General features: G+C 36.5%; 1 protein-coding gene across 7 annotated transcripts in view; it reads right to left on the reverse strand.

Annotated features, from left to right (window-relative positions):
- MITF (melanocyte inducing transcription factor) overlaps nucleotides 1-14,930 on the reverse strand; it is a 223,150-nt gene that overhangs the window by 73,109 nt on the left and 135,111 nt on the right. For 4 of the 7 annotated variants that reach the window (XM_030867706.2, XM_030867705.2, XM_060308088.1 and 1 more), the window contains exon 2: nucleotides 14,647-14,896. In XM_030867706.2, coding sequence (XP_030723566.1) covers nucleotides 14,647-14,896 — 250 coding nt within the window. The remainder of the gene's footprint in view (nucleotides 1-14,646; nucleotides 14,897-14,930) is intronic. The other 3 variants (XM_060308085.1, XM_060308084.1, XM_060308087.1) reach the window with 1 other exon arrangement.

The following is a 14,930-nucleotide window of genomic DNA, read 5'->3' on the forward strand; positions in this document are numbered from 1 at the left end:
ATAGGTAGGGATTTAATTGTTGCCTAATTTGGCTGTACATCATCAAAACAAATTCTAAGAATTTTAAGTAATGGGTATAATTTGGGGAGAAGTTAAAAACCGTGGCCAAGCATCACACTCTCCAGCTCCAAAAAAAAAAAAGTCACTGTTAAGGGAAACTGCATAGTCAGGTGATTTTTAAGAATAAAAATTCCTTGCTGCTGAAATGTAACTTAATAGTTATTGGTTAAATGAATCTTTACATTTTCCATACACATCTAGAGAAATTAATTCTGGATTGTATGTAGAATCAAATTCCCTCACCTTTTGCCAAAACATTAACGTTTTGATCATTTCTCAAGAACCCATCGTGTGGTTCAATCATCATGGACTTGGTGTGTGACTCTGGTTGAAATGCTGATGGCAGTGATCAACATTGATAAGTATTGTGCTAGACACAGTGCTAAGTGCTTTGCAAGCATCATGTCACTTATTTCTCATAGTAACCCTTTGAGCTAGGGACTTTCATTATCCTTGTCATGCAGACAAGGGCACTGAGGTTCAGAAAGGATTTGGGCACTGCGCATCTTACTCTAGAGCTTATGCCCTTAAACATGTATGCTGCAACCAGAGGGCAGGTGTGACACATAATCAGACACCTAGGGGCAAGAGTTTTTTGAATGAATTTTAATTGAAAAGTGGAAACCCTAACAAAAAAGCAAAGTAGGTCTAGGAAACAAGGTTCATGATCAGTGCAGAAGTTCACAAGAGGCATCTTTTGAGTTATTTCTGATTTTCCTCTCTTACTAGGAGGGAGGTAAGAAGATAATCCATGTCTTCTGGTGGAAGAAAAGGGCACTTCATGGCTCCTATGTGAGCCATGCCTCTTCTAAGGCTGTACTTGGGTCCGCATGCTGGGCGTGCAAATTAAGGACTCCAGCGTCAAAAAGAGTTGGTCTTGCCGTAGAGCTTCCAAAAATGAACATTTGTTTTATTCCAACCCGGGGGCAAGCTGGCCTCATGCACTGGATATACTGCCTTCTAGCAGAAAACTAATAATGAAAAAGAAAAAGAAAGAAAAACACTTTCTGTTGATGTCAATGCTCCAGTGTAAAAGGCCAAGCCAAGACTATGGCCACTTCATTTAAAACCTTTGATGTCAGAGACTGACCATCAAGGGTCTGCTGCTTGCAAAATGATAGATGTTAGGGTCCCTGGGACTCTGAAAAGGGCATTCTGTATTACCATTAACTAAACCCAATTTGAAAAAGAGGAAAATAGATTCTAGAAGTAGAACTGAAATAACACTTGATAGTTTAAGAAAAAGTTTCCTAAAAAGAAGTAGCTCTTAACCTTCTTTATAAGTCAAATATTTCCAGGCCCTGTTTGATTAGGATTTGTGCTTTTAGTTTTTGTTGATTAAGAAAATGTGTAAAGATAAGGAATAAAATGAAATATATGGCCTTGGTATTAATTTGTACTTTGTTCATTGCAACAGCATCAACATTTATTTGAAAAAGAGATATATATGTAAGCAAGGTGGATATTTAATTTATAAAAGTTTGCGGACAAATGGATTCATTGATCCCTCAGAGCTCCTACAAAGGCACAGTGGTTTCTGTGACTTAAAGTGGGAAGTACTGTGTAAGTTTAGTTTCTTATTATTGTTTTATCCCCAACTCATCTCCCCAAGATTTGGCAGGATTAATCTATTTTTATCAACTTTGCATAAGCATCTGCATATAACGGGATGTACCAAAAGACTCTAAAGAGCTATTGGATATTTTGCAACTTCCACTGATCAATTTTACCTGAAAGCAACATTTCCTTTGCTTGCCTTCCTCATCGCCTCTCTCCTCAAACAAAGTGCCTACCAATTGTACCACTGTTGGAGATTTCCATAACTCTTTATATGTTTACTTTAGGTCTAAGAGGTTGACCTTATTTGCACTAGCATTTCCCAATTTTACTTATGTTTCTTACAAATTAACTTCCAGGTTTCTACAACACTGATTCTCAAACATGAGCCTGCATTAGAAACTTCCAGAGGGCTGGCTAGAACAAATTAATGGGCTCCAACCCCAGGGTTTCTGGCTCAGTAGGTTTGAGGTGAACCCAGGGAATTTGCATTTGTAAAGAGCTCCCAGGTAATGCAGGGGCTGCAGGCCCCAGACCACAGTTTGAGAACCACTGAGCTACAGAAAACTTTCCCAGAAACACCTTTTGGAGTTAAGTTATACACACCGAAGCTTCAGGTCAAGCTGAATGAGGATTTTACATCACGTCAGTGGTCCTAAGTGTCAGTATAAATGAGCACAATGTCTCATACTCTTAACGTTGTATTATGAATTCTATCAATGTTATGCCAATTAATGAGTTGAAAAAATTCTTTAGGTATATGATTGTAATATAAATTTGGAAAGCTACTGGGAAAATGGAAATCAAGTTTACAACGGTGTGCATATTTATTAACTTATATTATTTTTAAGATGATAATAAAATAAGTAATAAACATCGAGAAAGTATGTAACTCCAAACTCAGGAAATCATAAAATCTAACAATAGAAAGATTTTTCTTTCTGGAACTTATGGCATGGTTAATATTTTTACTCCCTTGCTTTTCTCGCTTGTTGTAACTGAACAAAAATGCAACTCTATAGGCTCTTAGTGTTTATATGAAGAACACATTAAATCTTTCAAACATAGTTTACTGATTCTAACATAATCAACTCATTGTTTGCATTAAGAATGACAAGGTATCTAATAAAATATAAATGTCATTTTAGGTGTACTATTTCTGGTTTAATAAATGGTCAAAAACTAGTATAAAACAGAAAACTTGGGTGCCTGGTAAATTATCAGCTGTGCTGAAAATTCCTAAAAATGTACTGCAAGTTAACTGAGGGAAGAAATTGCCTTAGCAACATTAGCACAAATAAAAATTATATATAAAACTCCTTTAAAAAAGTAGGTTTCAATGTCCAACATGTTCGTTCAGTTACTACTGAATACACATTTAAAGAAGAACTAGGATTAACTGATCTCCTTTTCCTTCAATGTCTTTTCTGCACCACGAACATTGATGAGATGCTTATATGTTCCTGAGGCTTTAGTCATCTTTAACACGCTGCACAGGTGCTATTTAAGTGTGATATGTGTAGGTCTGAGAAGCAACTGGATTGAGAGTATGAGTAAGATGTGTGACTAACGAGTTAAGAGCTGTCACTGCTCAGGCCTGAATGGAAGTCTGTTGGCAGAGGTGGGTCCAAATGCCACATTACCAAGGGTGACTCTGCTGTGCTCTCCTGGGAAAGGGTGTTTTGACAGGAAATATTAACCATACATAAGATATGTCAACTAACCTGGGCTCCAAAGGGTTGTGACAAAGAAAATAATGACTAAAAACTTTTGGGTCTTCTTTGGTGGGGAGGAAGGCAGTAGGAAAGCAGTCGTGTTGGGTAGGTGTAATGGCAGCAAATGAAGATGGGAATTTGGATTTGATAACAATAATTACTATATTTATATTTTTCATTATTAACATAATTACTATATTTACTTATATTTTTAATGATTAATATTCATATTTTTCATTATTAACAACAACAAAGCAGAATCCTTTACTGAGCACTTTCCATCAACCCAGCATTGTGCTAAATGCTTTTGATCTGTGCTAATATAGAGGCCACAGGCTACATGTGCTACTGAGCGCTGGAAATGTGGCCAGTGTGACTGAGGAAATGATCTTCTTACTTCATTTAAACTTGAATTTAAAGACTTATACTCAACTTAGTTATTGGAAATCTTTTAAATGTGTTTGAAACAATCTGATAGGTAGATATGAATCTACCTTTTCAACTGTAAATCTCATAATATCTAAACTCAGATTGAGTAATTCAACGAAAATTTAGAATCTAAATGGAGATGTTCCTATAGGTGTAAAATACATACCTGAGTCTGAAGACTTAGTATGAAAGACTTAATATGGAAAAAACAGAGAATGCAAAAACTTGGTAATTCTTGCATTGATTACATATTGAAATGACATTTTGGATATACTGAATTAAATAAAATACATTGTTAAAACTGATTTTGCCTGTTTCTTTTTACTGTTTTTAATGTGACTGACTAGAAAATTTAAATTTAGATATGTGGCTCACATTCTATTTCTATTGGATAGTGCTGCTTTACATGAATTATCTCATTTAACCCTCACAAAAATTCTCCAGGCCAGACACTATTACCTCCATTTCACAGATGAGGACACTGAGAACCAGAAAGAACAGGAAATGTGCCTAAGGTCACCCAGTTAAGTATTGGAGACTATCTGCTTCATACGCTCCAATTCTGAGTCATCTAATCTAATCCCAGGTTTTTCAACAAGGATGCTGATTATGGTTGCATCTCAAAGCATAATGAAGCACATCAGTTGGCATTAAGGGGAATTTGGCATCCAAAGAATAATTTAGTGCAGTGTTTGGATACCAAGGCTACAAGGCTGAAGTCATAAGGTTCTGTACTTCTCATAAATTCAATCTTTTAAGATTAACCTGGCTGTCATTAATATCACCAAACACTTAATGCAGGAGGACCAAAGGCCATCACGACAGCCTGTCTTACCAGACGAAGGATTCAAATTAAATTCCATCAAGTCACACTGAGTCAATACACTTTGACAAGCACCTCACATCCAAAACCTCCAAGAGCTTGGAATTTTTTTTTTTCTAATTTGCTCCCCCTTTTTCTTCACCAAGAGACAAAAGAAAGCCCAAGAAAATGCTGAATGGGGTAAAAGAAAATGCAACAAAGTTAATAGGGGACTATAGATGCCCTTCAGAATTTGTAAAAACGCAAAAACAAGAGGGCGCGTTTCCATCACTGCACAATATTGCTTTTGTTTAAGAGCCAAGTCTCAGTCTTGAAACGTGTTGGTAATAAATCAGCAGGAATTATTTTAAATCAACCGGTTTTATGAAATAAGCCAAGAGTTGAAAGAGGCAGGACTAATTACCAACATTCCTTGATGAATTACTTAGCGGCGTGTGCTAAGTCAATGTGCGTCTACGTCTTGATCCCCAATTTTATCCCGTACTTATTTCCCAGGAGGTAAAAAGAACATGTGGCTAATTAAGGCACCGATTTCCACAGCCAGAAGTACTCAAGGTAAGATTCCTTTTGAAAAAAAGAAAAGGTTCTTTGCCTGGTACTTATTAATCTAATTTTTACTACTTCACTAGAAAAACAGAGCTAATCTTGTCACCTTTAGGCAGTCTGAACTACCATGCAGTGTTCTGAAAAAATGTTACATATTTGTAATTTAGCCAATAAGAATTTCTTAAGCCTTTCCTAACCAGCAGGAATGTCTCTGGTTTGTCACTTCTAATTAAGTCTCAACAAAATTTCTAGCTCCTAAATTTTAATTATACGAAACTCAGGGCCAACAGGGGAGATTACAACAAAGCTATGCCTGGTGGTAAGGTAGTAGAAATCTGAATTTTGCTTTTCACATTGGGCCTCTTAACAACTTTTAAAAGTTATTCACATAAGAACCTACTGTATAAAAAAAATAATAAAATTCAAAAAAAAAGTTATTCATAACCTGGTGATTCAAATCCTTTTATTCATTTTTAATTTTCAGGACCCTTACACCTTGCTATCTTTCCTTTAAGGAAGACCATTAGACTTACATAATGTGCACACATCTAGTAAACTCACCTGATGGAAGAGTTCGGCTGCTCAAAAGAGTTACAGGTGAAAAAAACTTTGCTAAGACTCCTAATAAAATGCATTAAGAGATGCCCATTTAATTATATGAAAAATGTATGCATATGCTCTCCTGGTTAAAAAAATAAAATAAAGCCTTTGACCACCACCATCTCGAATCTCCAAACCCATTCCAGAGGTAATGAGTAAGAACAGTTTGGTATAGATTCATCTAGGTCCTTTTCTAGAATATTGTCTAGTTTTTAAAACAGTGATTACAACAGTTCTTTTTCTAGGACCATTATCTACTTTAATAACCTCCTATTTTATCTGCTCCAATTTTGATTCATCTCATTTTTGCAAAGCTATAAATTAATAGGCAAAAACATCTAACTTTATAAACGAGGTCTGAAAGACTACTGTATTGTTGGGAGCTAAATTTTCCTTAAAGTTTAGACTGATGCTCAAAGAAGTCAATAACAAGAGACATATTCAGGGCAGGAGCCAATATACTAGTACTGATTGCAGCTCTAACCTTGTGCAAAGCCACTGTACTACTTTACATATTTTTAAACACAGATCCCACCCACTTATTTTAGTAGGGCAATGTTAAAATTAGATTTTGCTTACACATGTCCACAATCTCTATTGTTCAAGAGCATACCTACAGAAGGTGGTCTTTCAAATCTAAGTTCTTCTTTTAATTGTTGGGATTATGTAGGTAACATTGTGAAGAAGATTCATGACCTTTTCATACAGTAATATAAGATTTATGACAGCTGACATTATTAACTTAGAAGCAAAGAGAAAAAGAACCAGAACTGAAGTCCCAGCTTTAACTGCTAAAATACAGCAAAAGTTATAATACATACTGCAGTGGGGCAGGGGAAGAAAAACTCTAATACAACCATAATCTCAGGAGAAAATTCATATTAAAAAATATGTGCTAAGTCTACCAAAATGAGTATTTTAAAAATCATTTACAACAATACGAATGTATTACTGAAATGTACAGAACTATAAAGCATATGAATTGTAATAGCCTAGGTCAATAGGATTTCTAGAACATAAGTCATCTTGAGTTATGATTTTTGGATGTTGTTACAGGAACTTTCACTGTAGTGCTTTTTGACCAATAATGATGACTATAACTAAACCATAATTACCATAGTGGTCAATGTGGCTAGGCGGTCTTTTTATACAGCAAGAACGCATCCAGGTTTTCCATCTGGCATATCGTGGAGACTCAGGGATACACTTTAATTATTCAATATGGATGGCCCCTTACTAATTTCAAATGCTTAAGATCAAGTATCCTTCCATTAAGCCTGTGAGACTCCTCTGTAGTTTCTCTTCAACCTCCCACTTTGCTCTACCATAGTCTGTTACTGGTGATTTTTTAAGAAACGTTTAGAGGCTATCCTTGAGCTATGTAGAGGAAGCAGGGTATGTGGTTATAAGTAAATAAAGTAGGCTGAGGGGTCTAACTGTGTGACTTCAGTGACTTATCTCTCTCTATGCATCAGTTTCCTCCTGTGGAAGATCAGGCTTATCATACTTATCTCACAGGGCTTCTAGAGGGATACATAAGACAAAAGATATGAAGGGTTCAGCTTACAACCTAACACAGCCAGTAATTAATGTCTGTGCAGTCATCACCTGTCCTCCTCAAAGTTGCTTTAGGTAGTACCACAGTTATACCAGTAATTCCTATAAAAATTTTAAGCTATGGTCTGAAGATCTGTAATAAACATTTGCTACAGGTCCCAGGTTACCATGTCGGCTGAGAAACTAAACACTGCTACTTCTGCCTCCTAAAGTTTCTCAGGTCATTCACTGTAGGAGAGGAACTACCACCAATGGTTACGAAACTGGGGCCACGGAGTCCAACTGAGTGAGTTCAAATCCTGACTGTACCACTTGCTTCATCAACTTCTAATGAGCTACTTGACCCCTTCGCCTCAGTTCCCACATCTGTGAAATGGGGACATTAGTAATAACTGCCCAGTGGTGGACATGCCAACCATGACTACTATTCTAACAGTTTTCCAGGAGGTACAGACTAGCTGGAAGGCAGGTGGCACATCTGTAAGAGCCTAAGTATTCTCTAAACACAACACAAAGAGAGGAGTTAAGAAAGATTCAGCATAGAAACAGGAATGTTTCTCAAGTCTTTTTTTTTTCCATCATCACCTCCCCTAAGCAGCCTCTTTAGACCTTTTTTTTTCCCCCCTAACTACCTCTCCCCTCATCCCCAACCACAGGAAATTGTAACAGGTACATATACTATATATCTGCTTTTGTACTATGGCCCTTTAGAGGATCACAAACCATTATAACATCTTAGATTTTTTTTGGCCTTCAAGAGCCAATTTTTGTACCCCTGGGGGACAATAACCCCTGTTAAGAATGCATGTACTATAGGTCACATGCATTCTTCAATGTGATGTTCTTTTCATCACACTGGAAAGAAATTACCATTCAAAGCCAGATAAAAACAGAGGCTCACTCCAATTTTCAGTCCTCACTCCTAGGCCCCAGACCTTAGTACTCTCCTTAACATGCTACCCTGACCTCCAGTTATAGGATTATGAGAACTGTGTAAATGAGAAGAGACTGCGCCTATCAGTATGGCTTCTTTTAACAACAGAAAAGGAGGAGATGAGCAGCTGCTCTTCATGTAAACCCATCAAGGTGACTTCAGTGATGGCAAAGTAGCTCTTTGAGAAGATAATAAAGATCCTCGTCCCTAAAGAGAATGTGACCCTCCTAAACCTGCATGGCTCAGGTGTCCACTGGGCACAGCAGACCCAATCCACTACCTGAGGAGATCACACCACCTCGATTCTATGGTACCCCTTGGCCACATAAAAATGGCCATGTGCTCATAGTGGGAGAAATCATTTCCAGTTTGTGTGCCAATATTAACAAGTGAACATGGAATTACAGCTGATGTTTCAATGTTTCCAGGAAAATGGAATTAATTCATAGGCTTAGCTATGTCAAGGTTGACTATTTTGTTTTAGATAGTTGCTCCCCACAGGGCTGCTCTCTCAAGTGGACCAGGCCTAAAAATCTAAGCAAAGATGACTTTCTTCAGCCAGCATTTCATTACTTGTCCCTAGTTACTAAAAGCAGTGCAGAAAGAAAAAGACGTCTGAAATTAATCAATGCACATTTACTGAGATGCGTGCCCTACTTAGCCTGGGTTAAGTTAGAGTTAGATTTCACCAATGTAAGCCAACTCTACGGAGTACTTTCTTGTGACAGCCCTGAGATGACTAACCCCTTACCCATGGAGGTATGCATTCCCATTTGCACGGGAAGCAAATGGGCTACCGGTTGCTGCCCAGGCAAACTGGCGCACACTTGTAGCACCAGAATGATCTAAGTGTTTCCAATACACAGGGTAAGAAGTTCCCATTCTGCCTAAGGAGCAGGGAGTTTAAAGCAATATTTTCAGAAGTACAGACAACCCAGAAAGAGAAGAAACTATTTCTTTCATGGCATTTGAAAAGGTGAACAAAGAAAGATAGGGTTTACGTCCACCTGATCTAAACTGCCTAATACGTTTCTTCAGACCTAGCTCCCACAAAAGGGAACTGTAAGTTGGAAAGCAGCAGATGTCAGGAAGGCTGCACCCTAAACTGTTAACAACAGCTTCCCTCCTAGGAGCTCGAGAAAGGGAAGAGGCAGAGGAAGGGAGGAAGAGTGTCCTGCTGGATTCTCCCTCCACACTGCTTAAATCGGTCCCAAGTTAACAAGTATTGTCTATAATTTTTATTTTATTTTTTTAACTGGAGTATAGATGATTTACAATGTGTTAGTTTCAGGTGTACAGCAAAGTGAATCAGTTATACATATATCCACTCTTTTTTAGATTATTTTCCCGTATAGGTCATTACAGAGTATTGAGTGGAGTTCCAATAAAAATAAGTTTTAAAGGGAAAGAAAATTACCTTATATGTGACACTGAACACATCAAAGTAATACGACCGAGAGATTCAAAGACCCTATAGGGAAACAAGGTCTCCAGGAAGATGAAAAGATGTTTGTGGAACATGGAAATTGAATCCCTTTGTCCCCAAGAGAAGATGTTCCCTTGTAAACACTGTGTTTGATTCAAAAACAAAAGGACACCGAAGTTTATAAACAATTCTGAAATCAAAGCTCACTGAATGTTTGTGTAAGTCACACTGACTGGTAACAAAAATATATGATGGCCCATGGACTATGGGATTAGAAGAATACTCAGATGTCCTTTCTTATGGGGTCAGCACCTGAAGCAAGGTTCCCTAACTAAGGGGACCAAGGCAAGCCGATCTGAGACATGCTGCATCTGTTCTTGCTTCTTTTGGCCAATGTGATGTTATCAAGGTTCTGTATTCCTGCCTAAACCAGGAAGAAAATCAAATGCATAATGGGGTGTGGGAGCCATCCCGTCTTCTAATTTGTAACTTACCAACTCACCTGTAGCTTCACACACCTTCTTCCTATTTCTGTATTATACCTAAAGCATAACCTACACCTTGACAATTCAACATCAGGTAGATTTCATAAATTACAGAGAAAGGCCAGCAATTCAATCACCCACCCTTTCCCTCATCAGTGAAATCTCATGGAATGTTGGTTGTCGGACATGGTGACAAGAAAACAGGACATCCAACCATCCTGACTTGTTAGAATCACCATCTAAATGGGATGCCACACCATGAGACAACCACCAAATAAATGCCAACGTAAATTTAGTTTACAATATAGAGGGCCCTGGCAAAATGTGTTTCGGTATCTGATGAACAGCAAGCATCCTTTCTCACTCTGCACTAATCTGCCTAATTCCTTGGATTACCTGAGATGATTTGGAAAAAAGGAAAAATTTAAAAATAAATTCCTTCAAACTACTTAAAAGAAAATATCCTAAAATTACCAAAAATACATAATTTTTTCTTTTAAATTCATTTAACCTTTCTCCTCAGGAGAAAGAAAAGTTCAATATACAATTTACTCCAGAGAAAACACCTTGCCTTTAAATTTTTAAATTCCAAGGCGAAGAAAGGAAGGAAGGCATGTAGAGAGGGAAATCCTTTGCAATTTCCTATATATTTCTAAACAAAGAAATGTTTTCAAACTATACACTAAGGTTTTCAAGGTATACACTGTCAGAGTCCACGCAGGGGGAGGAATTCTGATGAACCTGCCAGTCCAAGATTAGAGCAACCAGGTGTTTCTATAATCAATCAGAGCTGGAGAGGTGAGACCGTGAAAATGCATGCTTGATGGCTGTGCGGACAAAAATGCAGTGGTTACTATGTGGTGCTTCTTCAGCCACGAGACCTCACATGTGTCCACAAGGCCTTTCCCTGGTTCCTCTGCTTTTGTCTGAAAGAAGCTATAGATCAAATTGCAAACCTCAGGCTTGCAAGTCAAAAACCCACCTGTGGAAGAAACCGCTTCCATTAATGGTTCTTAATGACATACTTTGTTCATTTGCAGTTTAACATACAGAGTCTGTTCACTACTGTGGAAAATGCATCATGCACTCCAGGAACTGGTTCATTAATGACAAAGAAGCATCCTTAAATTACAATACCCAATTGAATAGGGCTGTTATTAAGAAACCTAAAGGATATCTCCAATATGTAAATACATAGCAATACGATTAATCATTCCATGTCGCCTAACATAAAAATCAATAGTATGAATAAAGCCATAAATCAATTAAATCAATGTAGAAACCAGAGGCTAATCCTGCAAAGCTTCATGAATTTATAGGCTGAACGACGACCATGTGAGGAATGAGTAATGCGAATTTCCAATCCCTATGAATTCCAAAGATTAGTCCTAAATTTACTAGAAGCTGTCAACAATTTAAAACATGTTTTATAAAGCTTCATATTTTAAGCATAACTCTACAAAAGAAAAGGGATTAACCAGAAAACACTAATTTAGCTTTTCAAAATCAGTCATTCAACCCACTGGCAGCAAAATGTTGGTAACATGAGTTTGTGTGTGTGATTTTCTATCAAGTTCTTGCAAACCAGTGGGAGAAGGAGAGATTTGCCCAGGACTCTCCAGCACACGCTAGCATGTCTGACTGTACACAGCTACCTCCACTGAGAAGCAGGTATGTTCTATTTCAGCAATTTAAATCTTTAAAAATTAAATGATGAATTTACTCAGACTATACTATTAGAAAGGATATTTATTCAAAATAATCTGTATCATCATGTATAAATTAGTACACTCAGTATTACGCCTTGAAAATGTATATTCATAGAAAAATGGGCCAAGATTAAGCAAATTAGCTGTTTTTCTATTAACCATTTACTTCATAATAATATGCTTACGATTTAAAAACTATAAAAGAGAAAAGAAAAAAACATTTCTCTCACTTACCTTTCCGTAATAAATAATTCATAATATTTTCATACATAAAACTTTTGAAAATATGCAAAATATTTTCATAAAGTACTAAGTATTTTAGGTATTTGAAGTAATCATTTATGATACTCTCCTTTAAACTGTAATTTGAAGCTCTTAGAATGCCATCTTACACGAAATCATATATTTTTATTTGATCTTCCACCTACCTAAGGATACTAAAATCTGTCTAAATAGCTACCAAACCTATCCGCATTGCTATGCCTACACTTCTTTCTTTTCATTTATATGACACACTTCACTACTTTATATAAATGAAGTATAAAAATGCACAAGTTAAATAGAGATTAAACTAATTCAGTATGAAATATAAATTTACCACTTGTTCATTTTTATTTAGATTAGGTCTCCCAGTTCTAACAATTTATTCATGCTTTAACTTAGGACATATTTCTGGCATAACTAAATTGAGGGTTGCAGCTAAGGCCAGTGTTACCAGGACATAGTAACATATAAGGAAACACGGGTATATTATTCAAACCAATTAGTATAGATTTAAATTTTAATCATTTCACGATTACATATTCTAAGTAATAAAAACTTCTTAAAACGATGATGTCCCTTTTAAAAATGATATGGAAATGATTTTTCAACATATTTGGGTAATTTCTCTTCCACTGGATATAACTGCCTTAATAGGAATATAGATTTCAGCTAATATATTTTAATATAATATCAAGAATTACCTTTGAATTAGACAAAAACCACTACTAACACAAGTCCGTGTCATCTCTTCCAAAATTTGTCCTTCAGGTTAAAAAAACAGACTATTATAGTAAGTAAAACACACATATTTCTCCACATTTTATTTTATTATTCCTTAATTCATACAAGTTTAAATAATCTAAGGTATAGGCAAAACAATTATGATTCTTGTGAACACCAGACAACTTAAATAAATCTTAGATCTGTAAAAACCTAGTGACTGTCAATTTTCACCCAAGCAGAACAGAAAGATTTAATGTAAAATCTATTTCCAAGAGAAAACCTTGCCTTTACTTGGGCGGGGAGGGGGGAGAGGGTATGCATAAAATACCTATTAATTGTGGCAATACCCAGAACTTCAATCACATTAGAGTAAAATTTTATGCTAAACCATTTGGATCTTTTCCACCCTAACAGAATTTTAATTGGTTTCTCTATGCAAGAGTTTCAGTACTTCATCACTACGTTTTAAGAGTCTCTGCAAATAAGAAAACAACTGACTTAAAATTTGTTTTTAAAGAATCCCTTTCCTACTTCCTGGTAAGAATCACAGATTGCTTCCCAATGAAAACACAGCATCCTCTCTATTTGCTTTCACAGTAAACTTTAAATAGTGGGAGATGTCCTTTTTCTGAGCACAGAAATGAATACAATGCCCAACAATCAATCACCGGCGGGTGAAGTTCACATTGTTTAATAAACAGTAATACTTGGGACACTTCCGAATGAAATACTTAGGTGATGGGGTTAAAAATATTAAAAAATAAGGAAGTCCTGTTACTTTTCTTTTAACTTTATTTGCATCAGTCACATTTAAGAGTTGGAATGTTTATCTTTTTTTTCTGTTTTTATTATTTTATTTTTCAATACTCGTTTTAAAACAAACATTTGACGTTAACATAAACATCTAAATAATGTGCTATATCTTTCTAAATTTAAATAATAAAAAATATGTACTGCCAATTTGACTTAAGACACATTTTTCTTCATTAGTAAGATTGCTCAATTTGCTTTTTTCCTCAAATTTTAATTTTTTAAATAGCACTCTGTTGAAATGATAATGAAAAATTCAATCTAACCTAATTTCTTTTTTTTTTTTAACATCCTGGAATGTATCTTTAAACAAGGAGTAACTCCCAATGTGATGTGGAGGACCCATGTGTGAGATGGAATTCTATTCTTAGACTCCTTACAATTTCCCGTGGTAATTAGGAAGCTATATGTCCCCAGTAGAATGATGCTAACAAGCTCCTGCAGTTTCTACTCTAGCAAGAAATCAAAGGGACCCAAAACAGACAACTCACTTCAGTTAAAGGATTATGCAGTCTGGTTATTAAAGCGTAGAAAGCGTTTCTACTGTTTTATATCTGAAGAGACTTTCTAAAAGAATCAGATTCTACAGCCAAGATTATTTACTCAAGAAAGAAGAAAACTAAAGAATGGCCATGGAACGTATTTAGGGAAAAAATATATAAAAGCTATTAGAAGAAGCTCATTTCAGATAACTTGTACATTTTGAAACTTTCCCCAAGAAAGATGGGAAGATAACATAACAAACCTCTATTGCTCCTTGTAATTTCTCATGAAACATCAACACTCTTCCCCCATTTAGTGAGGGTTACTATCAAATTTACAGTTAGTTGGCATCCTTCTTTGGAAATGCAAAGCCACGTAGAAATCAATGGAGTTGACATTTATGAATATGATTCACATGGGTCAATATAACCAAATACACGATGAGATAAATAAAACACCTAGAAAATGGAAAATGTTGAAGAAGAAGAAGGCTTGGCCCAACCAACAAGAGTGACACTCACGTACCTTAAGGACTTCCATTGGCACCTGGGTGGCAGAGGGGAGGGTGGTGGGCACACTGACGTTTATGGCTGGTGTCTGACTCACGGGCACTCTCTGTTGCATGAACTGGGCCGCCTGCAGCTTCTGCTGCTGCTCCCTGCGTTCCTGTTCCTGCATCTGCTCACGCATGAGTTGCTGGCGTAGCAAGATGCGTGATGTCATACTGGAGGAGCTTATTGGAGGCTTGGAGGCCCCAGGATGCTCCTCGGAACTGCTGTGGGAAAACCAAAAAACACAAATTTAGTTCC

The sequence above is a fragment of the Globicephala melas genome, chromosome 11, assembly GCF_963455315.2.
Source record: "Globicephala melas chromosome 11, mGloMel1.2, whole genome shotgun sequence".
Lineage (NCBI taxonomy): Eukaryota > Metazoa > Chordata > Mammalia > Artiodactyla > Delphinidae > Globicephala > Globicephala melas.